The following is a 26,299-nucleotide window of genomic DNA, read 5'->3' on the forward strand; positions in this document are numbered from 1 at the left end:
AAACAATGGACTAGTGATGTTTAGATATAGTAAATAGTACCTGCACAGGCAAAGCCATGATTTAAAAACAGGAATGTTGTTAGGTATCTACTTTTAAATCTTAAGATTGTTTCTTAGAATGACTGTGCCATGTTCAATACAGCATGTAAATATGCACTCAGAACCAAATGATCACTGGATGGTGATGATAAGTATATGTCTGCTACATGCATTTTATTCTGACTCTATAACATACATTCATAGAATACATCGTAACCACTCAGAGCAAACCACTAAAGTGTATGCCCCGAGGGCATATTAAATAATGTTGTCTCAAACGCTGGCTGCTTAACTGCCAGAACACTGATACAGAAAGGGCTCATTTTTGCTTTATATCCCCATTTTGTGCTGAAAGAGTAAGAGCTAGCATCCCCTGCTCCCTCAGTGAAAGGGAGCACTGTGGAGCAGGCTACTTGCCTGCGGCAAAAAAAGCCCTTTCAGAAAGAATAACCACCCTGAGAAGGTGCTATACAGAAATGCAGGGAGCAAGTCTCAGATTAACTCTTGGGTAAGTGGACCTATGTACTGGGTTGGGCTGGGATGGAGTTAATTTTCTTCACAGCAGTATGCATGGTGCTGTGGTCTAGATTTTTGACCAAAACGGTGTTGACTAACACAAAAGCATTTTACCTGTTCCTGATCAGTGCTTGCACAGGGTCAAAGGCCTTCTGTTTCTCACTCTGCCACCGCAGCAGAGCAGGCTGAGGTTGGACAAGAGGATGTGAGGGCACACAGCCAGGACAGCTGACCTGAACAGACTGAAGAAACACTCCATACCGTATAATGTCATACTCAGCAATAAAACTGGTGTGTGTGTGTATGTGCGGTTCCAAAGTAGCTGTTGCTTGGGCATTGGTCTGCTGGTGGGAGGTGGTGAGTGACTGCCTTTGCATCACTTGGGATTCTTTTCTTTGAACTATCTAGACACTTTTTGTCCTTCCAATCCTCTCTCCCATCCTGGCAGGGCACTGAGCAAGCAACACAGTAGGGGCTTATCTGTCAGCCAGGGTCAACCCACTACAGTGTGTAACTGGGATATTAAGTTCTCCCTTCCGTCTGGGACAGGCTTTCCTAATGCAGAAAGTCCTTGGGTTACTATGCCAAGCTAAGGCCACATGTAAAAACCCACCCTGTTTTTGGCAGCTAGGAGTGTGAACATAAGCTACAGAAAAGCTGAATAAGCAATTCTAAGGTGACCATACCATATGTTTAAATCTAGAGCAGCACTGAAACTGTAAAAGTGATGAGCTGCACTCCTAATGCCAGCAAGCACAGCGATGGAGTGATAACGTACAGAACAAAAACCCACCTCAGAACTTCAGGTCAGCACCTACTACCCCTCCCAATCAGTCCAGGAAATACCCTGAATCATTGCCTCAGGAAGGTGAGAAGGCATGTGCTAAGATCAGTGGAACAAAGGGGAGCTGACACTCGGCCACTTGGCACTCCTCTGCTGCAAGAGCAGTATAGAAATAAGACCTAAAAGAACATAGTTCTCTAGGGCTGGAAGAGCAATAAAGATGACACACTGTTGCTCAACTTCCAAATAAGAGAGTAAAATAATGCAGAAAAAATGTAAACAGTTTAAAGAATGGTATGCTTTTTTCCTTTAAAACCTAGTTGATCAAAGGCTACAAAGAAGACCATTTGGAGGAACCGAATGCTGGGAACCAGCAATCCCAATGGCTTAATTTTTAAACCCAAATTGGCCATACTGAATCTCTAGTCCTCAAGTACTAAGTCCACAAGTTCAGTGGACTTCCCAAGGAGATGATTTCTCTGTCTCAGCTGTCTTACCTGCTTCTCCTGCAGTCTTATTCCCAGGGCAGCATCACTGTCTAGTTAGTCTAGACTGCTTCCCAAAAAAGAGTCCATATATTGGCTTTAATAACCAGCTGGCAAAAACCAGTATTTAATCCATCACAACTGGCAGACCCCAGCACCTCTACTGCCAACTAGCGATTTACATGTCAAGTGTTCTCCCACTCTACTATCCTACTAGGGAAGGGAAGCAGAGTCTAAACTTGTCCTGAAAAGTTGTCTCTTCAGATGTCAGTCTTCTGCTTGCCACCTTGCACAAGATGGATCTGGAAGAGGGCAGTTTGTAGTATGTTTGCAAATGAACCTCAAAGGATATTCAAAAAGCTTTAAAGGGCCACTGGAAAGCCTGCATGTGGATGGAATGCCTTTTTGGCACAACTGAAAAGCTCTGCATGCTGGATATACACTCAAGAATGGTGCATACAATTTTATTAAGAACTTGGTAATGATATAGATTTGCCACTTAAACATTACAACCACCCATAGTAAAGTGTTGCCTGTATCTTTTAAACACCATGTAAATAAAACAAATTTATTTTTAAAACAGGATAAACTGCTATAAAAATGGTGCACAGTCAAGTAATACAAAAATACAAAATTTGTTTCCAACTGCAGTTCTAGTTGCAATTACAGAGAAAAACCCCCACCCGGGACTTCCAGTGAGCAGAGAACACAAACTTGTGGAACTGGTCATAGCAGAAATTTGTTGTCAAAATGAGCAAAATTCAAGGCTTCAATCAAAGCACCTTCAATAATTTCCAAACAAGATGGAAATTAGTTTCTCTGGAAGCAACTGGGTATATGATAAATCTCTTGGCCTTGGAATTCAGTTTCTAAGGTTCATCTAAAGCCAGCTTGTAAATTTCTGTTGCTAACCCTCATTGATATACACAAATACCGGTGTTCAGTGCCACTGCTGTCTTACACATTGGTACAGCAAGAATGTCTCCTCTCCACGAACTTAAGGCTGCTGAAGTGCTTCCTCTAGATAGCCTGATCTCTAAGTTGAAGTGAGAGGCCTCTCCCGTTGTCCAGTCTGAATCCCTAGGTTGAAGCTCTAGGCCAGTCAGCACTTACATAGATGAGTAACTTTGTAACATTCTCTTGATGTCACTGGAGCTACCGATTTGGATTACTTAACTAAGCATCTAAGAGCTTGCAGGATTAGATAATTCTGTCTCCCTGCCTCCCCAGCAGCTATAATTTCTAAACATATTTTTACTTTCGCGTAGTTTGGGTTCTGTGATATGAAAAGAGTAAATCCTTTTAATTGCATTACCGAAAGAAAGCTAAACAAATTTATCAAATAATTTATAGAAGCAGGAGTGAAATATTTCACTGTTGCCAAAAGGTAAAGAGCACTGGTTAGCTACATGATACCAAATATTTTTTAAACCTTCGGCAGCAATTTAAAAGTCTGATCCTCTGAAAGGAAGCACAGATAACTGCTTACTTGTTAAACCTTTGTAAGACGAGTTGTGCATGCCTCTAGCTAGACATACCACTCCACTCCATTGCAAACCTTCTGTAGATGGGCTTTTCTCTTCCAAAAGATTTTCTTGAATGGAGTGATTGAACCATCGAGGCATTATTCATTTGTACAGAGCTCGTATTTAGTGCAATAAGTTTAAAAATTCTGCTCTGAAATATTAATTTTACATTAACAAAAATAGTTTTCTTAAAAAAATTGTAACAAAAGGAGTTTATAGCATAGACAGAATCATGAATTCTTAGCAAATACACTTCTAAACATTTACCATTACAGTATGCCGAACAATTTAATATTAGCATTTGTATCTGGTGAGCTTCCAGACTGAAAAGAAATATAAGTATCTAATAATAATAAAAAAGCATGTTCTTTTGTTATTATTTGATAACTTTAGATAACTATCCTGGCAGTTACACTTCTAAAGAAATGTTTCTCTGCCCTTTCCTGTTTTAGCCACCTGCTACAGTACATACAAATATGGATGAAATGACAGGTAAGGAACAGTCCCTTCCTCCTCCCAGAGCTCTCCAGCATGGAATGAAATGAAGCATACAGTACTTTTTTGTACAGGTGTACAGTCCATTTCTCTTTCCATCCTCAGCATCTTTATCTCTAGTCATGAATTAATGATGAGTATGACCAAGACTGAGCTTTAACAATGTTATTTCAGTTGTTTGATATGGAGAATTCATACCCTTCAAAGGAGCACTGCTGAAGTGTGAAGAAGGCTACTGAACTCAAGGGGAGGATAGATGGCAATGGGTATGAGGGGTAAGTAGGGTAAAACAGGAAGTTAATTGCATATAAAAATTATCTGTCCCCATTTTGTAGTTTCCGTTTAATAGGAGATGCAAGGGCTCCCACACACCTGAATACCTGAGGAGTTGGTTATTGTGATATCTGATACTGATAAAACAAAACTATGCCCAGCCAGGGCTGAAAAGTAAAATGACTGCTTTCAAACCTGTTCAAATTTAATGAACTCTCACTGAAACCACCTTCTGAAAACCTAAATTTGAGACTTTTCTTGATTTGAAGGTTTTCCTTGCATATAACTGTCCTGACTTTAATGCAGATTTAAACAAACTAAGCACGTAAAACTCTCACCACATTAGCAGTGTCATGGGAAATCTGTCTCTACACCAGTCATCATTTCAGATTATATTTACAGTGATACCTCCTCCAGATTGTAAAATATCAGGCAGATAAGAATCAACATTTCCATGACCACAATGAATAATTAAAAAAAATGGAACAATGATAAAGCTGCTTGTAAAAGCCACCCGTATGAAAAGAGTACATGTTTCACAAAAATAATTGTTAAAAAAAGTATTAAATCCCTGTTCCTTTTCTCTGCTTTTGGCTGTTTATTTTATATATATATATATATATATATATATATATGCATGTATATATGTATATATATACTGTTTTGGAATGTCAATGGGTTCCAATATGGCTGGCTAGTTTCAAGATGAACTTGCTCCAGAGGCCTAGAAAACAAAGTCATACAGTACAGTCTTAGACAAATGCCAAAGGACAAGGAGAAACTGAGTCAAAGGGGTCACTGGAAATCACAAAGAAAGAAAAGTGAAAAGTTGTTTTTTTTCTTGTGCCTTGATACAAGAACAGAAGGTCCCAGCATTTAGGGCATTTCAGTTTTAGAACTAATTGTCATGTCTAAGAAATATCTGCATTTCAAGGAGACTGAAGCAAAACAGAAAAGACTATTTCTAAAAAAAAGAAGGAAAAAAAAAGAAGAAAAATTAATCTAATTTTCAGATACCAAATTTGGGGACTATAGGCACTACTAGTACAGAATAGAATTATGAGTGACCCTATCCCAGATGTAACTGAGGCCTTTCCCAATGACTTGGGGAAAGGTATAAGAAATTTTATGGAGGTAACTGCTGTGTCCTGTCCTTGTCAGAAAGTGAATCCCTAGTATTCAGAAACTGATCAACTGGAGCTGAATGCCCGAAAATGGAAGACCATTTGAGAGAACATGGCGCAATCAGTTCCAAACAAGACAATCACATGAGCAGCAAAACTGGGAGTAATTCAGCAGGTGACACTCAGGGTGAGCCCCAAGGGCTCAGCATCTTCGCCAGCAGTCCTAGGATGACTCTGGGACAGTGCCAGGCTCAAGCACCTGGAGTCATGTTCATGAAAGAACAAGACTATCTTTGACTTGCAAGTACTTGGTTTGCTCTTTTACAAGCAGGGGTGCAGTGAACAGGCTTTAACATCCAAGTTTAGGCAGTCAAGTAAAAAAGGCTAAGTTTCAATCTGTGCTAGCACTAATGACAGCATAAGTGTAAAACCACTTAAGGTATATCAGTTGTTTGAATTAGAGCTTAATTTAACAAAATTTTGGACTGAGATGTTTTCTGCATGTGACTAGAGGGTTTGCACACCCAATTCTCAATAATTTCAATGGTGTCTTTATATCTACAGCATTTAAATCACTCTGAAAACCCCCAACATTTGTGTCTGTTTGAACAGCTAGAATTACTCCCAGAATAAAACAGTAAATGAGCATAGAATTAGGTTTTTTTAGATGTATAAACACAGCAGCAATTAGGCATAAGCAAATCTAGAAATTGGTATAATGAAATAGCAACACACGCAGAGCTACACATCTATCCACTTTACATCCATTCCAACTTGGTCGAAAAGTGCTCATGCAACATGGCTTCATGTACATCATTGAAAAAAAAATCTACTGTTAGCATACACTTATTTAGATTCCCTTAGGTTAAAAAATTGTCCCATGATAAGGAACTGAGCCAGGTCCCAAATACTCTGAGAAAGTATGACGGAACAAAATTTTATTTCACAAGTAATATTGCACAATGACAACTCATACCTTACCCAACCTGGCTCTCCATCATATGTTCTCACTTCTCCCAACTTCCAAAATCATCCTCCTATCTGTTATCTGTACCATGTATAGCTGTTCCTTAGTCCAGGCTACTCAGACATGCAATGCCTTCCTAACAGGCACACCATAAGTAAAACAGGCTGCAGAAGCATAAATGATGCATTGTTCACTGTCTGTGTATCTGACAGTGTGAGATGGAAAAAGCACACAAGAGACAAGCAACGTAAGTAGCTGGCAATAAAAACAAACAACTGGGAGAAATGTCATTTCAGCAGGTTGAAAGGAATCACTGTATCCAATTCCATGGCACTGTATAATATATAAAATAATTTGGTGAGAGCTTTAAATGCCTGGTCCTACTTTGCAACAATGGATGCACGCAGTAGTGTTCTTCAGGCTTTTATGGTGAACATAAGATGAACAAAAATTGTTCAGCTCATGGCTGAAAAGATGATTAAATTCAGAATAGCCCAATGAATTCCAGAGCCAACTTATTTTGAGAGTCTTTAGCAATTGGGACTGTGTGTGCATGCCACAGAGCATGTGCTACTAATCCTAATGAAATGATGCATTTATTTCAGAAGACACAGTTCCTTTCATCTTACTTTTACAGGAGATGGTCTCAGCTGTGACAAAAACTCTGCCATCCAGGTGATAGGCAAGCTCACAAACAGAAAAAGCAGAACATCTTGAGTGATACAGAGGACAAAAACTTCTCCTGAAGAAGTGCAGTCAGTAAAGACAAAGAGGGAGAAGAAGTAAAAGTGAAACTCTTGGAGGACCGCCACCTCCTCATCTGCACCTACCATTGGTTTTAGCTCTCTGCCCTCAGCTCCACCTCCCCGACCAGCTTCTTTCATAGATTTTCTACTATTCTCCACAAACTCCTGAAAAACAGTAATGAAGTGAAAAGAGCTTTCTTAGAGCAGACTCCAAACATCAAATATCAAGACAAAACTTGAAGATGTAACTGCTCAAAATGTCAACACAACTTGTTCCTACCATTTCTCTTGTTCAGACATAGTCCACAAAATATCAAAAAAGCCTGCCAAATAACCACAAAGGTCTCCCTCATTTAATTCTGGAAGCCAGAGAGGTATATGCCTTGTATGCTGATAGAACTTTCACAGTTACCATGCAACGATCTTCTTTATGGGGCAGGAAGATAAAGGGCGGTTGTCACAAAAAAAAAAAAACAACCAAAAAACTAAAAAAAAATCTAAAACCCATAACAAAAAAAAAAAACAACAACCCCCTAAAAACAGAATCCCACAGAAAAACCCAAATATCCCAGTTACTACATCCCATCCTGTTTACTCTGCGTAATGTTAAAACTCCATTAACAGAGGCACTTGGAGACAATTACTTGCAAAGTTCTGTTGATTTCCCCAACTTCTCTCAATTCAAACACTAAATTTTTCACTGGATCAAAATCACCTATTCATGAAGATTAGCAAAGATTATAATTCAATTTTAAGTCTTTTTTTTTTTCTCTTTAAGGCAAGCATTTTGTTGCAAATTTCATAGAATCATAGAATAGTTAGGGCTGGAAAGAACCTTAAGATCATCTGGTTCCAACCCCCCTGCCATGGGCAGGGACACCTCCCACTAAACCATATCACCCAAGGCCTCGTCCAACCTGGTCTTGAACACTGCCAGGGATGGAGCATTCACAACCTCCCCGGGCAACCCATTCCAGTGCCTCACCACCCTTACATTAAAGAATTTCCTCTTTATATCCAATCTAAACTTTCCCTGGTTAAGTTTTAACCTGTTCCCCTTGTCCTGTCACTACAGTCCCTAATGAAGAGTCCCTCCCCAGCATCCCTATAGGCCCCCTTCAGATACTGGAAGGCTGCTATGAGGTCTCCACGCAGCCTTCTCTTCTCCAGGCTGAACAGCCCCAACTTCCTCAGCCTGTCTTCATATGGGAGGTGCTCCAGCCCCCTGATCATCCTCGTGGCCCTCCTCTGGACTTGTTCCAACAGTTCCATGTCCTTTTTATGTTGAGAACACCAGAACTGTACACAATTTCAGCAAACACTAGCTGCTGGTGTTTTGTGATATCAACTGCTGACTAAAGAAACCCACAATGCTTTTATAAATTACCTGTGTTATCTTCCAGGACAGCATGCTGCATTTTACTCTTATTCTGTGATAAAAGCAACTCATTAGCTACTATATACACTAGATTCTGTGGTGTTTTACCAAAAAATTAATATTAAATTCTTGGCATGGTTTTCTAACAAGTAAACAGAAAAAGAAATTATGCCTAGAATTCAAGAGAATCTTCCTCTGGTCAACACGAGTGTATATTTTACAGTGACATATTCTACGGTTGACACAAAATACTGGTAGGAAAATTACCTACTCAACAACAAACTGAAAGGCTTGAGAGGCAGGATTTTTACATCTTGGTCTCTAGCTAGAGTGAACAGAGAATAAGATGAACAAACAGAACTGAATTGTTCAAAAGGCCTTGATGTAGCAACTAGGCTTCAGGACAGATCATAAAACCTGTTTTTTCTGTGCGTGACAGAGTCAAATTCTGATTGCTGTCTATCTGAAGAAGAGAAACTCCAGTGTGGTCACTATCCATGTGTGGGGTAGAATTCTCTGATATTTTTTCTTTTCATATCCCAAGAGAGGTCCTTCTTAGGAAAGCATAAAACCCAAGCCTTTACCCCTTGTTTTGCTGCTTTCCATTCTGCACTGTTATCATTTAACAAGAAATGATACCCAAGAGTGAGATTCTGTAAAATGACTACTCGTCTCACAGCCAGCAAATAGAAGCCAATACCAGTGATGCCAAGGGAAGGAAGCATTATTACTTACTTATTATTAATTACTTATTATCACACTGCTTGCTGATCAAGCCATGAACAAGACAGCAATGTATCCAGATTAAAAAACCCCCAACAAACAAAACATATTAAAGCCACCTAGTGAGTTCACTTCCCTGTCAAAATACCTATTTTATGGAACCATATCTGTAGATTTAGAGAACAAGGCAAAACTTACCATAAGAACTTTATCCATGTAGAATTCCCTCCCAGGGCTCCCATCATTGTATTTTGTATCGATGGCAAAACATAAGAAAAGGACATCAACAACCATTTCATAAATGGAAAGGAAGCAGTGGGCAACCAGGAATGCAAAGAGGCAGACAATGATGAGTGGCAGCACCCAGATGGTGTAATCTCGTTGGTAATTCAGCAACATGATCCCAGCCAAACCTGTACTGCAGACAATCAGGACCTGAAAAGGAAAACAGTAGACAAACCTAATGGTAGAAGACTTTTGACATTTTTAGTTTGGTCTGATACTGTTTGGTTTTTTTTTAACCTGTGTGCTTATTGCTTTGCAAAGGATTGATTTTGCTTGATTTTCTGTCTCATCTGCATATAGGGGAAAGTAGATCAGAACTCACTTGAAGCACTTCATGTAACAGTCTCCACAGAACTATATTGTGTGGGAGAGGCCAACAGACAGCTATTTCACTGGGTACCAGCTTGGTCTTTGGGAATAATAAAAGGAGTAATACAATTGTTGTGGTAACAACATTTTGAACATTTCAGAACCTAATATTATGAATTGTAGAACAGGTGAGCATTACTGTATTATGAAAATATAAAGTTGAACTAGTAGAGAACGAACATGATAGAGGAGGCAGGCTGTCAGCCTAGCACTGTTTTAGCTGACACTAATTTTTATATGCTGCACTGTTCATTTTAACATTTCTGTCACTTGTGCATTTCTCTAGTATTTTGAAAGACATTTTGTCAGGGAGGTGTTTTCTAACACCTTTCAGACCCCTCCATAAAACCATGTTATGTAATTTCATTACCTCCCAAGCACCTTTGCCTTCATTATTACTTCTCACATTTTATTGGCTTAATTACTAGATTAAAAGATCAGACTACTGTACTCTGACTTAAAAAAAGTAGAGAAACGTAGTAAGGAAGACAGCTGAGCCCAACCAGTGTCCAAATGCTTATGCATTTGAGTGGATTGGTATTAATTTTTTTAGTAAATCATGACACAACATCATTCAAAGGATAGGAATAATTCACTGGATTAAGTTCCATGAAGTATATCTCCAACAGCTGGAGACCCAAAAATGTGACTGACCAGAGCAATTATTCTAGTCTCCTTTTAATTCTCTGAGTAGAGTGCATGCCAAGAAACAGGAAATTTAATGCATGTTGTATTTGAGGTGCAAGCTGTTGCTAAGGAAAGCTTGCTAATATTTAGGTTTGTAACAACTGCATACAGCAGACATACATACCTTTCCTAGAAACAGCATAAAATCCCCAACTGTGTTTATGGCAGCCACTCGCAAAGCATTTTCTACTAGAATAACAAAGGCATCCTTTGCTGAGGTGCAGAAATTGGTGCTGTTGATAGCTGTGGCTGTATATGCATTCTGGGAAAAGGAGATTGAAGATTTACGCATGAAATGATCAGATATTTCAGATGGGAGGGTGGAGGGGGAAGATATGGCTTCTGAATAAGTCACATAAGTTGTAAGAGGTTAATGAACAAAGATTCCCTTAAGAGTTCTTGAACCAAACAGTATGTACCAGCTGACAGAAGACTATAGGAGGTAGAGGATTACTATTCTTCTCCTCCCTTGCTCATCATTTATGCATTAACAAGTTCATTCTAAAAAAATAATTAAATAGAATTTGCAATTTCTCTGCAGGAGGAGGTGAGCAGTGGCTTAACTACAGGAATTAAGTAGTTAGAAAAATATTCTGGAAACAGAAGAGTCTGGGAGTCATACAAGTCCACCAAGATAATTTCTAGATACTTCACTTGACTGCATTCAAGGTTAGTGAGGACAATTTTCAAGGATTACACTGGGTTTTTTTAAATACTTCCTTCTGATTTTACTTTTTATATCTCCACAAGCAAAAAAGCGAACAGTGGGAAAAGATATTAGATATCACACAGGTGGAATCACAGGCCAGTAAAACCTCTTTTACAAAGGAGTCTGACCAGCCAGTGTGTTGCAACTTGTGACTCTTTCCACTTTGTAAATTGTAATGACAATTTGATGTTACATACAGGTTTTCAATTCTGTGAGCCTTAAATATTACACCTAGAAAAGCTTCCCTCCCTTTCACAGCAAACGTATTTTTTGAAACTCTTATGTAGTTTGACAGGGCTGATATGAGGGGGAGCATCTCCAACCACTAAACAAATTGTTAACAAGGTTGAGATACCGTATTCACAAAGATGAATACGGCCCATTTTTCACCTTTGCAATGTAAGCAAAGACTAATGGAGTGATTTGAAGTGTAATTTCAGTAATGGAGACAAGACTGAGCTACCATAAATCAAGTTCAATTCCATGGTACGGTACATTATGTTTTAGCCTCAAGACAGCATTCTGGGAATATATCTGTATATTAGCAGCCCTTAGATAAACTTTTAATATTAAAAAGCTTACCTGATTTAAGTAGGTCAGGCACTTTTCTAGACACCAAAGGCAGCAGATGCAGGCTTTAAGCATACAGCGAGCACAAGCATTTTCCTAGGAAGCACAGAATGTGGGAAAACAAAGATAAAGAAGAAAACCAACAGATCTTAAGCAAACAATAATCCTTTGTGTTTCAGTAACTGATAGGTTGGCAATTTAAGCAGTCCCTCTCAGTTCCACAGTCCTTTAAAGACCAGATATTCATGGAATCATAGAATGGTTTGGGTTAGAAGGAACCTTAAAAGCTCATCTAGTTCTAACCCATCTGCCATGGGCCAGGTTGCTCCAAGCCCTGTCCAACCTGTCCTTGAACACTACAAGGGACGGGGCAGCCACAACTTCTCTGGGCAGCCTGTTTCACTGCCTCACCACACTCATAGTGAAAAACTTCTTACTTGTTTTTAATCTATACCAAAGAAGGCTTCCATCCTCCCACAGATTAAATAAATGTGCAAAAAACATCAGGCCTTGAGTTTCCATAAAAAAATGTAATCTATTTCTCTTACTTTTCCTTTGAGTTGTGTATGAATATACATAAGGATCATTCGTGGTATCTTCACTAGCGTGATAATGAAAGACCCCTTTGCTACTGTTCCTAGGTGGCAACAAACAAGACGATTAACAGATGCCAGAATAGGAGTAAATGGCAGATTCCTTTTCTCCCTGTTGAGAAAACGAATAAAGTAGAATGATCAGTATGTATGCAACATCATCCAGAAGTACTACAAATTCTCAATAAATAACATGTAAAACGAACATGTTATCCTTATGTTAAGTTTCAGGATGTATTTTTCACTCCACACTATCAGTCTGTGTTAAGTCACAGTTTTGGCTCTAATGTAGTAACAGGAATAGGAAAAGGAATCAGTATGTCTTCAGGGCAGGCTTCCTAGCAGCTGGCTGCACTACTGCTATCGCCAACTAGCAGTTCCTATAAAACTACATTTGATGGTGCACAATTCAAAACCTTCCAAAACCAGTGAGAAACAATGCTAATATGTTTTGCAGTGGGACTACCGATAAACTTGTCTTCCCCTTCTGTTCCGTTGGAGATCTCTGTGGAGACTTTGAAGAGGATATTACTATTTTTATTTATTAGGTAAATCCTTCTCTCTGATGTTTTGCATTTCTGATTTAGCTATTATATCCTCAAGCACCCAAGTATTAAGCCTTAAAACAAGCTATTTTACTGCAATGTGCCTAGAATGTTTTTAAGCTGTCAGATGAATACTCACATTCACAGGTTTGAAGCAACTCCCTCTTAAAGTTTTTATTTATGTTTCCTACCAAGGAAGCCACTTCCATTTCTTTCAAAGAACAGCTCTATTCAACATTTAAAGAATGGCTCTTCTTTATTAGAAATACAAACATAATTACAAGCATATTAAAGGAACAAGTGCTAACATTTCTGTGTTTTCTTCCAATTAACTTTTAAAGCTTAGGTGGGAGAAGCCAAATTCTATTTCCCCTTGGGCAAAATCACATAAATGGTATGAGTCTTACACCCAGACAACCCAACTACTTCCTCCTTTTGGGGCAAATATAACTGAGGGAAGAGTCTGTAATGCAGAACATCTTGATGTTTGTTATTGTCTGAGTTGAGAGAAATCATCTAGCTAAGGTCAATGAAGAGATGACATGCGTGAATTTTATATCACATTTTGTGAATTAACACCACAATTTATATGTGAATGACACATATAAAACATTTCTCCATGGATAACTTCATCTCATTTGCTGTGGAAAGGTGCTAATATGCAAAATAATGGGGAGGTCCAAATTAATGCCCTTTCTTTTCTTACTAAGTTACTTTTCAGATCAGAATTATGTCTTAAAAAGCACCAAAGGATAACAGTAGGGAGAAATGGGTATTTACTAACTTAAAATAAAATTCCCGTTATGGAATGACAGGATACAGTTAAAAAGAATTCACACTCAGGTGACAGAAAATATATAAACTTACCAAAGAAGTGTATACACTGCTAAGCAATCTATTTCAGAATGAAATTACCCTCTCTTTTCTGTATTTTCCTAGTTCTTTACTCAATCTAGTTTAATTATTCACGAGATTACATCCCTGTAACATCTTGCAATAACTTCATAGATGTATTTCATTGGTATACTGGAGGACTTCATCATTAACAAAATAACAGAATTTCTGTCAGCACAAAAAAATTAATTCCTTGCCTTTGATATTGTTGTGAAGACTAGGGCAGATAAGGAGTCAAATGTAATTCATATAACAGCCACAATTAAAAAGAAAAACCAATTAAACATTTGTGATAGGAGTCATGCATTTGAAAAATATCTGTATGCATTATTTAAAACCCCATTATTTTAAATACCAGACACTTAAAAGCAAATGCCACGAATAAGAGGGTGGTTGCTGGATATTATTAGAAATTTTTGCATACAATATTCTTCATATGAAAAGCTAAAAACATATATGAAGAGCCACTAGCTAAACTACATGTGTATTTGGGCTACTAATGCATTCTTCTTGGGGATAACATCTTGGTTTTCCTTAAGTAAACCACCATTGCTAAATATTTTGTCAACATACTCTACTCATGCTGCTCTTTATCCAGAGGATTTGTATTTATACTGTTTGGAAAAGACTTTGAGAATATCCAAAATAAAATAACTTATCTAGTTCCTGAACAATAATATGGGGGGGTGGGGGTGGTTTGGGCTTGGGTTTGTTTTTTTTTTTAAAGAAGTGTAATATTAGGCTGAATATCTAGGCTGACATGTGGAGAAGCTTCACTGAACCATACTTTTATAAAGCAGCTATTAATGTATTTGCTTCTTTTTTGCCAAAAGTATTTCCATAATACTATCACTGACGTACCATTTATTCTCACAAAACACTAACACAGCATCAGATACCACTTTTTTTTTTTTTTTCCCCTGAAAAATTTCAGTCCTAAATGACTCAAATAAGATCTTTTAATTTCTTTACTAGGGACTAAAACCCCAAAGCTAAATTTGTTATTCTAAACTCAGTTTTTTACCTCTGTGTGGAAAAATTCTTGTGCATGAGGTTTGATAAAACCAGTGCTCAATAATTAGTATTGCCTTCTGAAACAACTAGCAGATACATGCAGAACAGCCAGCATAAAGTATGCCTTGCTACACAATTTAATACTCAAATATAGCAATAAAATATAGAACTTTAATGCACATTATTTTGTATCACTTTTTATTTGTACATGATCTGGTCAGAATCTACATGTAAATGATGAATATAATAAGACCTTAAGTAACCTTCTGTATGAAAGATTAATGAGGTACTGTAAATTTAAAAGGGCACTGGTTTGCAATTCAAATAATAATCAATTGCTTTCAATTTTTTTTAATCTTTACTGAGCTTATCAGCAATAATTATTAGCACCACAGATGACCTTCCAGGTGCATCCTGCTTTGTAAACAACCATCCATGTCCATACAATGTGCACACGTTAGAAGGCAAACAAGACTTCAAGTCCTAAATATCAAGAATACAATCTATAACCAACAAACCAAATTATTATACAACTTGATATGATTTTAAAGAGTCAATAAAATTCAACTGCTCCCCACCTTTCAGGATGGAAACAAGAGTTCTCCCCAAAAGCTTTATCCCTCATTCTCCCTGCTAAATCAATTTCTAGGCTACTCACAGTAGACTTAAGTTGTCCTTACCTTGTAAAGTAGTATGTTACAACAGCCCCTGCTACCGTCATCTGCTGACACGCTAGGATAAACTCGCTGATCCAGATGAGTCCCACTAAATGGTACCACCACATGTATTTCAAAGGACCTATCATTCTAAATTCAACAAATCCTTCTTCATTTGGGACAGGACTACCTAGAAATAAATGAGGGTAAAAAACAAAATGATGCTTACATCAACAAAGAAGGAAGCATATGGCATTAGCAGTTCATAACTGGCTACAGCAGAACCCATTTAGCTTCTACTATTAGCTCTAAATGTCACGTTTAAGAGGACTGTTCATTAAAAAGATACAGCTTTTGAGACAATCAATATAATGGCATTTGAAAAAGACACTACAAAGAAATATTCTGAGCATACTCAAAATCCCACACTTTTTAAAATTTTTAGACACATGGTAAAAATTTCCAAAACTAAGCACCATTAAGTAGCAAAAAAATTCTCTATAAACATAGTAAAAGCCTGCTTCAGTCATTCCTAATTTCAGTCTGCTGCTCTGTTGGTATTATTCATACAGTAAGAATCAAAATTGAACTTCACAGCTCCTTACATCTAGACGTCAAAATTAACAATCACTTTTTGTTTCCCTTATGGTCTTTGTTCATGTATTTCAACAATATCTGTAGCTTTAATGGCATTCACAGACATGAGGAGCAGCTTTAGAGAGTCTAAACATATGACTTCATACACTGAGAGCAGCCCTGAGGAGAAAGACAAAGGATGTTGGTTGGTCAGAAGTACAATATGACCTGGCAGTGTGCGCTTCCAAGCCCAACCAACTGTATTCCAGGCTGCACCAAAAGAAGCATGACCAGCAGGTCAAAGGAGGTGATTCCCTCCCTCTACTCCACTCTCATGAGACCCTACTCTGCCGTATTGCATTAGCTCTGGGGGCCCTGATGTAAGAAGGATGTGCACCTGTTGGAGTGAGTCCAGAGGAGGCCATGAAGATGCTTAGACAAGCACCTCTCCTATGGAGACAGGCTGAGAGAGCTGGGGTTGTTCAGCCTGGACTCTGTCTAACCTGAATAGCAGTATGATGCACTAGACTGATAGCACGTATTAGAACCCTCCTAGGATAAGCTCTAGTTTAGTATGCAAACCCACATTGACAAGTTTCACCTTATACAACAGTTATGTGAACAGCTGATGAGGTTCAGAAAAATACTGGAAGTAACATCACGTTACATCAAGTGTAAAACACCCTGAACACCATTGTTTTGACTTAGCATTGATAGCATCTTCTCCACCTTCTTAGCGATGATTTTGCACTTATATTAAAAAATTAGCATTTTCTTGTGAATAAATTGAACTATTGAAATAATTTTGGTTTTAATGAACAGACGGACAGTCCTGGTCGGACACTTCCTGATTGCCCTTTTTTTTTCCAACCAGATTTGCATATCCCACATGCCCTTGGTCATCATGCATGTAGTAAGCATGGTTAAAGCCCTTCCCAAATCTTCACTCGAGAAGCCAAGCCATCAATCAAACAATAAATTTAAAAATTTTAAGTTTTTAGTAATGAATGATGGTATCTACTGCCTACAACTTACTGTAAAATAAAATAGTCATCTCCCATTTTAAAAAGTAGTTGCTAGGTTTCTGTGCTGAAGTAACTAAGATTAGGACCTATAGAATCAAATAATTTTAGAAGCTCTTGTCAGTCCCTGAACACAAAGCTCTCATGTTCTATGCTCCACACAGCAGGCAGAAATTGAGAGTAGAGTGGCTGCTCTCAGAATACAAACAGCAGAAAATCTCCCTAATAATTCTGCAAAATGCAGGAGTAATACTGGACATGTAAGTTATGAACAACTGAAAACTACTTCTGGCATATTCACATTTTGGGAGACTGTAATTTTGTGCAATAGCCCTTTCATTACTATGTCTTATCTGTATGAGTAGTGACTACAATACAATAGCTTATGAAATCAGCTGCAAGATTAGGCTAGTTTTAACCTGCTTATGTAAAATTAAAGGGAATTATAAAAAAAAAAAAGTTATACCCTTCTTATTAATGGAGTTTTTTGGTTTGCAACATGCCAACTTGAGTCAAATCAAAAAGCCATCCTAAGGCACAAAGTGACATACTGGGAATGCAAACTCAAACACAACTTTCTCAAAACAAGTGTTTTGAAGTCATCAAAGCAGACAAGAACAGAAGCACAGTACACACAGTGTTTTGGATTTTTGTTTCCTAGAGGTTCACACACGCTTTTTAACCAACTCTGCCTGAAACCATACAAAAATGGAGTGGAATTTATTTAAAATAAGTCTGGTAGCTGCTTACCTGTAGTACCAAGGAAAAGCAGGACTGTGATCCAGTATGTCCAGAAGAGGATAAGCACAAAGAATGTCCAGAACGGCTGGAAGACTAGCAGCGGCAGGTGAATGAAGACCTTGCCAGCCACATGGAACAAGGCAATGGTGAGAGCTACTCGTTTACGCATAAATAACATTATCAAGAACAAGATAACCTAGAGGGAGAAGTTTCAAAATCACATTTTAGAGAACTGAAAAATAAGTAAGGTATCATTTTACACAGCTAGGATATTCAAACGCAGCAAATTAACACATGCTCTATCTATAGAATCACAAGATCAAAATGTAAAATCTGCATCAGCTTCTTCTGGTGAGAAATCATTTTCCAACTTACACTTTTGCAGAATACCAATCTCATAATTATGTATTTGGAATCATCATCAGGGTCAGCCTGATTAGATTAGACCAGATTCTATCCTCAGTTGTTCTGTAAACCAGTGAACTCAACAAGATGTAATGAAGAATACAATTTAACATTTATATTTGAGCATGGTGTGGTGGTCTTGTCATATAAGTTAGTTAAATATTGTCAACTTCTAGTAGTAAAGTCAGTGACTCTGAAACAAAAAGCAAGGCCTAAAGAAGATAAATTGGTTCTATAACCAGTGTTAGTATTTCAGCTCACAATGATGTTTCTGATAATGAAAAATGTTTGGGAGCAACCAATTTCAGAAGTAGGAACGGTTAAAGGACTTTAAAATAAACTGAAATGACTAAGTACCCCTGAGTGGGGAACCTAAGAAAAATCTTGTAAGTGAAATTGGATTGGGAGTCCAATATTATTGCTATTCTTGGAAGTCCCTGTGGACATTTTGTGGTAGAGGAAAGTAGCTGCAAGGTTAGGAAATCTCTCCTGACTCAAAACCAGGTATTAAAGAACAATGCCTGGAAGTAAAAAGCAAACAAACAAACCCACTGCAACAGAGCTTGGAGTAGAAATAAGCTCTTAAAAGAATGTGTGCAACATAAACCTTTCACTTTAATAAAAAAACAAGAGACCACCAGAACAATAAAATAATACAGTCATTAGCAAAGCATACCGTGAAGACTGTAGCTGCAATGGCATAAATCAGGAGAGCCTGAAGATTGTCTTTGGCTATTTGAGTCTCAACAGCACTGGCAGATATTCGTTCCTTAGCATACAGCCACCACAGGACTCCTGTACCACCTATATTTTAGAGAAAAAAGATAACAGGGTAAATGAAAGATGCTCCTTCTGTGTGACACTGTCAAACTACCTAGCAGCAAAGGAACTAAACATTTGCTTCTTTTTAAGTCTAGTCTGGTAAAGAATAGGCAGGGGCACTGATGCTTAACCCAACAGGAGCTCTGAAGGAAGGAGAACTGCTTAGTCCTCCTCTGTTGCCCTCTTCTCAAGTGGATACACTCCTTTCCCAGTCTCACTCCACTATGACCACTTAAGAGACTTGCAGCTCTTTGTGTTTCAGGGTGAAGTGCATGAAAGAACTACTTCATGGGGAACCCTAACAATGAAGATCACACCTTCCATCACACAGGCAATAGAGCAACAAAAATAAAAACAAAGAGTTATATGGTAGGATATATGTTTATATGTGTATAATAAGATAGGGAGTAAGAATCTAGGAAGGGAAGCAGAGAGGGGGCTTTGGATTAGGGTGCAAAATAACAAAAGGAGTCTACAACTCCTGGGAAGACTAATGAAGAAAAGAAGGAACAGCCCTGATGCTGAAAATGGCACCTTGGACTACTGACACATGGCTACCTCTTCATTGGGCAGTGTCTTTTGGGCACTGGAACAAACATCAGTGAAAGGCACAGGAAGCCAGTATAAATTTCTCCTAACCCTGTTACAAAATCCTAAATCTTGTGGCCAGAATATCATTCTCCTATTCTAGCTACCTGTCTGAGGTAGAATACTTCTTAAACAGAGGACTCCAGCCCCTCAGAGAGATGAGCTCTCCACTCTGAGACATATATATATATCAGACTTATCTAGACATCACAAGTCATTGCTGAAGGTACTCTGCTCAGGTCTGAAATGGAAGATGCTCTTTTGGCATCTCCTAAGCAAACAGCGAATACAAAACAAGCAGTATGTCTCACAATTGACATGTTCTTGTTCGGTTTGTGTAATGGGTGTGATTTTTTTTTTTAGAACAGAACAACAGATGGCAATAAGTTATTCAACTCTTTCACTCAAAGTTTCTAAAGAGAGTGAAAAAAAAAATTTTCTTTTTTTTTTTTTTTAGCTTTTCTGTGGTCACAGATCCTAAGACCAGTAAGCAGAAAAAAACAAGTGATCCTGAAAAAACATAGATGGTCTGATTTTTTTTTCTCCATTCTTTGCAGTCATAATTGCAAGAATTAAATTGCTAGTGCTTCCTAATATGATTATTCTATTTTCATTCCTTCCCTACAATTATCTCCCCATACATTTTTGCATAGCTACTGAGTACCAAGAATAGAAAGCTCTAGGTTTACAAATGCAAAAGCTAATGTGACAAAGTAAGGCTATTTTCATGCAAGCTATATAATTTTGGATGAGGCAATGTGTAGCCATTCCGAAGACAGCACAGCTGGTTGCATTTCATACATGACCTATAGATCATGCAGAACTTTCCAAGTCATATGGAAATACAAGATTTATATTAGAAATGCTAGAAAAGCATCTTTGCTTCCTCTCCTGAGGAACAGCTCTTAGATACGCCTACAGAGCTATTCAGATGACTGAAGTGACTGATCAATACAACACGGTTGTGTGGACACATCTACATCCCAAGATCCCCTGAGGTTTCATAAATAGTAAGTTGCCCTTTGATTCATGCATGCTTAAGTACATCCAGAGGGTGGGTATGCCATCAGATACACCCAGACTAGCTGCATTGCTGACATGTTCAGAAGGCAGGTTAAGATGTAGGAAATGCTTAGGTCTGTGCTACAAGTGATGTGAGGAATATCCCGTATTGCTTATGTAGGCTATAATGAGCTAGGCTGACAGGAAGCTTGCCAGCCAAGCAGCGTGTGCAGCAAGCCTCTAAGGAGCAGTGTGCTCTCTGGGGACAGAACTGCAATTACAAAGGTGGCTTTTTTCCAAGACATATGCAAGCAACTCAATGGAAAGCTGAAGGTAAATGAAGATCTTTGCAGGACTGTAGCTGGCCTGAGGACACGGAGCACAAAGATTAGAACTGGGCACTCAGAAAATGGGAGACAAACAAGACTTACCAAGTGATCCCAGAATGACAAGAATTGTTAAAATCCAGACAAGTACTCTTGAAATGTACCTGATTATAACCATCAAAATCATGGACAACACTGCAAAAGAAGACAAATAAAATAAGAAGAGCAATTATGTCAAGGAGAAATTCCTAATTCTCCCACTGCACTAAGATAACTGCCTTCCAGCAGGATTTTTAGACAGATTTCTGAGCCTTACAAACTCACTGCACAGACAGTTAAATATTTTAGGCACCTCTACAACTTCTGCTTTTATACTGTTGATTAAAACAAAGAAAGCATAAATACATTTACAGGGTACATTAAATACAAGACAGAATGCATACATACAAACAGAGATGTATTTAGACAATGACAAAACAGACAGAAAGATATGACAGTACTCTAAGTCTAGTAATGTAAACACAGCCCCTGAGGACCAGAGCAGCATTTGCACTCAGGTACGCTTGTTAAACAAGTGCAGATAACATGATGCTGTGTATTTCAAAATGTCATGCCAGTAAAATGTAAAAAAAATTACAACTTTATTTTCCACATTCACAAGCTTTGTTCATATAGTTCCACTGCCATTCAGGAGCTGCATGTTAAAAAGCCCTCTACAATCTCAGCCAAGTAAGATTTAGTGAGTAGTGAATGTAAATGCACACACATATTCCTGCATATACATATTTGTGTACAGCAGCTACACTGGAACCTGGCTTTGTGAATCACACAATCTTACCCACTGTTTAAAAATAAATAAATTCAGTAACCGTGAAGGTATGAAAAGTATTTTTAAATTAACTGTATCTAAAAGTCTGTACTAACTTCTGACTCTACCAAAAAAGTATCATTGCTAATCAGCCGCTAGCTTTCAGATGCAGAACAGACTTTCTACTGTTAATATCAACTACTGCTGCTGTCAGAATATAAGAATAAACAACTTTCCAATTGTAGTTGACAAGATACTCAATGGTCTTTTGTGTTTCTGTGGTGGTGTTTTTTTTTGTTTTGTTTGTGGTTGGTTGGTTGTTATTTTTAAATGGGATCTAGCATCGATTTTTGGTGGTTTTTTTTTTTATTTGTCTTTTAGTTACCACAAAGGCAGACTGAAAACAAAGAACTTCTTTATCTGGTACAGCTTCACAGTGCTTCTTTCTAAACCACACACTGCTCATATACATGGCTAGTATCTGAAGCTTTCCATTTTAGGATTTCAAATTTTATACTTATTAGGAGTATAGAGTCATTAATAACTTATGTGAGTGAGTAGCATTCCACCTTAATTCACAAGACTTAAAACAGCACTTTGGTGTAGTACAATATGTCATTTTATAGGCCAGAGGCATCTTGCAACTGTAGAAATGAGTTAGCACCTCTACACTGCTGAGATTTTTCAAATGCCTGAAGCTTTTAATTTTGGAAGAAGGGGAAGAAGGAGGTAACATACAATAAACAAATGAGCACTTAAGTTTTTTATTTACCCCAAAAAAGTTCCCACATCCCTGCATAAGTATGTTAAATGAAACAAACTAAACCTCCTACAATCTATTGTGCTATTGTGCATTTCTTACCCTGCCCTTTTTATTTGGAAACGGTTTATTTGGAGGTGGGTTGGCAGAAAATGAGTATTAGAAATGGGAAAGGGGAATACTATAATAAAAATTAGGATAACGGGGATGCTGTGTTAACTGTACCAAAACTAATGTTGGCTAACCAATAGCCACACATCATCTATCTCATAATCAGTGCAAGCGGAGAAAAAACAGGAATGCATACATAGATTGCTTCTGAGTAAGTTACACAGCTATCAAATAAATTTTTAAAAAGCATTCTGAACAATTTTTTAAAAGGGCTTATTGCTATAATTCATGTTGCTTTCTTTGTTGTGGGTAGAGGGTGTTAACAATCTCCTAATGCAGTACTAAGAAATAGCTAGTAATGAGAAAAACAATTACCTAGTGATAACAAGCAAAGTCCCATTATAATCTCTTTGCTGGTCATAACTCCACTAATCAGCCTGTGTAAGACACTACTGTCACTGACAAAGGTGATCAGGGCCTCTGCAAACTTGGCATAGCAGGAAATGTTCACAGGAGCACAGCGATGGAAGAATGGAATAGGTGCACTGGTGACACAAGAAAAAAAAAATCAGAAAAAAAAATTACTTAATATAAATGCCACATCAACACACAAATGAAAGGTGAATAGATGCAACCACTCCACCCTCATAACATCATAACCAGAAACCATGTGTTGAATGCACAAGTGCTGCTGGAATGAGGATGATCATAATGAGAAGTGATGCAGTTCTTACAAGTGACCCTGAGAGACTGGCGTGCACAGTCCAATAGGAAATTATTACCCTCCCACCCTTAAATGGCAAGGTTCAGAAAATACATGCTCCTATTTCCACTTAAACATCTCTCAATCAAGTGTCAGGTGGTGAACCAGCAGCTGAAACAATGCCTTTCACTCATGTTAGAACAGAATACTAGCTCGTATTTGCAGCAAAAGAAATCCCAGAATGACAATACTCTTCTTGCAAGCATACATTCTACGCTAAAATATATCAGCACTTCCAGCTGTTGCCAAGCAAAACTTACCTATTTATTCTTAGTTTTTCCCATTCTGAACTTGCTCTTGTATTGAAAATTACAATCACAGAGTTTACTTTCATTAGCTTTGTAAAAATTATGCACTACATTCTTTGCTACACATGCAAACACGCCTATATTGTTTCATTATTCCTGAAGTGTTTTGGAAGCATCCTCCCCAAAAATACCGATGCTGTGCGTTAAACTTTGCAGAATGCTCAGCAGAACCTGTTATCAACTCCAATAGAGGAAGATATAAGAGAGCAAAAACTTCCCTTGAAAAGTGGGTAATTTTGTTTTCCAAATGTTTCCCATTAAGTAACTGCCTTTCTTGCTCACAAACTATGTCAGATCTCAAAGTGGACTATTACATTTTTTGATCAATCTTCCTGATTACACTTCAAACACAGTCCATGAACTACGTGTTCCTTCCTATAATCGGATCCAGTGAAAGAAATACCTTTTGTATTAAGTCAGACTTTTCTTCTAACCTCTCTATTTGTTTCACCTTACCCAATCATCCTAACTTAAAAGATTTCAGTGGACTGTAGCAGCAATGCACATAATCTTTTGCAGTTTGCCCATTCAGCAATGACCTATAAACCAGCAATTCTCTGTACTCAATAACTATTCGTTAAGCCCATGTCTTTCCAAAATTCTGCCATTCTAAGCACATAGTAAGTAAACCAGCTGCCTTAGATGCACCCTTTTTATGCATTGTTTTTTGTGGGGAAGTTAAAAAAACAAACAAAAACAAAGAAAGAAAGAAAGACAGCATGCTGAAAAGCACTAGTGTGTAATTATTCTGTCTAGAATTTGGGAGAATTTATGATCACCTGCCACAGCTAGGTAATTAGCAGATCCTACGTTTTGTTTGAAGTGACTGATGGTTGTACATGATATGGTTTTAAACTTACTGTGATGAGTAGGTCAATGCATTTGGAGATGCTCATATTGACAGTATACTTTTGGGTAGTAATGAAAACAGCAGTTAAGCACAGCAAAGTAATTGTGAATTAGTCACAGTTGTTAAAAATGAAATTAAATCCATAATGATGGCTGCCCTATTTAAAAGGCGGTCCGTGTATCCTCTCAGCCTCTTATAGCCTATTTTGGAATATGCAGCATACTGCAGTTCATTATATGCAGTTATGCTGGAAAAGACTGAAATTTGAGAGGTTTATTTAATTGTTAACTGCTCCAACTTTGCACAAAGCCTAGACTACTTAGAAGTTGTCAATGCCAATAACAAATTTTAAGATGGGAGCAGGCAAATGACTGTCATTCCTACATTCAAATATGAAAATATCCATTTTAGAAAGGGTAACTAATGGATTTAAAATACTGTTTCAAAATACATCCCAAAAGAGGAAAGCATGCTTTTTGCATGGTTTATATTACTCATTTAACATCCCTTAAGTTATAGCAATTTCACTGTACATTTTAAATTACCTATTTCTATGTGCAGTAATTAATTTCTAACGTTGCTACAATTAGTTGAAAAAAATATGAGCTTAGTCATTCCCACAAGCTTTCCTGTATAAATGGGACTACTGAGAATCCACCTTTTGAGATCTGCTGCTATTTCAGTGGTTCTGACTGAGTAGGTGAGGTAAGGTGCTTTGTTTAATAAAAAATATAATAATAGACCTGCACTATTTTATATGGCCTTTTGATTATAACTTGGTATATTACATAGTGAAATGGAATGACAAGTTTCTGAGAATAACAACATGATGCTTGATCGTGGACAAGAGTTAGTAAAGTTGAAGGCAGGAGATGACGGTGTTAAAAATTGTATTTTATGACAGTGTTAAAAATTGTATTTTTAAAGCAATATTCAAGTGATGTTAAGAGACCCATCTGATTGTTCAAGTACTAGATTTCAGAGGAGAGCTCTTTCCTCTCACTACTACACCTGGGCATCTACAGCAACCTGTGTGTGGGTACTGTGTTAGAATGCCGCTGCTAGCTACTCTTTGTAATTTCTTTATACAGGGCAGCCCCTTGGCATATCTCGGCATAGCTGGCTGATAGAAAAATGCTGCAGGTAAAAGCTGGACACATTTTCCTTTAGAGTCTTCTAAAGAGTTATGCTCTACTGAGGCTGAGATGTAGTAGGCACAGTTCCTGTAACATGTATGCTTTGCTAGACTGTGCCGCTGTGTTGAAGTTGGACATAATACTTGAAGCTGGAGGATCAGACTCCACTGAAAGGTGGAGCCCCAAATGAAGGGTGTGAAGGAGCCTTGTCATGAAACAGAAATCATCAAGGAACAGTCCTCATGAAATACCCTACCTCCACCCCATGGCCTGAATGGGAATCAGATGGTTCATACCTCTGACAGATCAAATCTGAGAATAGGAGTGTTAGGCAAGTTCTTCCTGAATGCCTCAGCCTACAGAGAGTTGGGGTTTTGTTTGACTTCAAAAGACTCAGTTTCCCTTCCAAATCACGCTAATTTAGTCAAATGATTTAACTATAAAAATCTGAAAAATAGAGTGGTTTACAGATACAGTGTTGGCCCTTTTTGTCTGGAGGCATTAAGCTCAGACTTTTCAATCCCCAAAATATTAAAACAAACTGTACATTTTAGTCATACCAGAAAAAAAAAAAGGGAAATATTCCACCTACACAGTGGCTTTTAAAAAATAACTCCTAAGGTAGCTTTTGTAAGGAATTTCCATAGTGTCATTAGAGCTCCAGCACACTGTTCTATCCTGTTTTCTTACTAAGCTATATTCA

General features: G+C 37.9%; 1 protein-coding gene across 3 annotated transcripts in view; it reads right to left on the minus strand.

Annotated features, from left to right (window-relative positions):
* Positions 1 to 2,262: 2,262 nt before the first annotated feature.
* Positions 2,263 to 26,299, minus strand: part of SLC44A1 (solute carrier family 44 member 1) — a 72,524-nt gene continuing 48,487 nt past the window's right edge. The window contains exons 6-16 of one of the 3 annotated variants that reach the window (XM_057401406.1): positions 22,915 to 23,084; positions 20,966 to 21,055; positions 18,799 to 18,926; positions 17,727 to 17,913; positions 15,403 to 15,568; positions 12,225 to 12,381; positions 11,689 to 11,772; positions 10,522 to 10,659; positions 9,255 to 9,491; positions 7,040 to 7,120; positions 2,263 to 4,842 (exon numbers count right to left, since the gene is read on the minus strand). In XM_057401406.1, the coding sequence (XP_057257389.1) occupies positions 4,819 to 4,842; positions 7,040 to 7,120; positions 9,255 to 9,491; positions 10,522 to 10,659; positions 11,689 to 11,772; positions 12,225 to 12,381; positions 15,403 to 15,568; positions 17,727 to 17,913; positions 18,799 to 18,926; positions 20,966 to 21,055; positions 22,915 to 23,084 (1,462 nt within the window). In that variant the 3' untranslated portion in view covers positions 2,263 to 4,818. Of the gene's footprint in view, positions 4,843 to 6,055; positions 7,121 to 9,254; positions 9,492 to 10,521; positions 10,660 to 11,688; positions 11,773 to 12,224; positions 12,382 to 15,402; positions 15,569 to 17,726; positions 17,914 to 18,798; positions 18,927 to 20,965; positions 21,056 to 22,914; positions 23,085 to 26,299 lie in introns of those variants that run through there. The other 2 variants (XM_057401398.1, XM_057401393.1) reach the window with 2 other exon arrangements.

This window comes from Pezoporus wallicus, unplaced genomic scaffold, assembly GCF_028554395.1.
Source record: "Pezoporus wallicus isolate ANWC-B61680 ecotype Strahan unplaced genomic scaffold, APGP_CSIRO_Pwel_v1 contig_8100, whole genome shotgun sequence".
Taxonomy (NCBI): Eukaryota; Metazoa; Chordata; class Aves; order Psittaciformes; family Psittacidae; genus Pezoporus; species Pezoporus wallicus.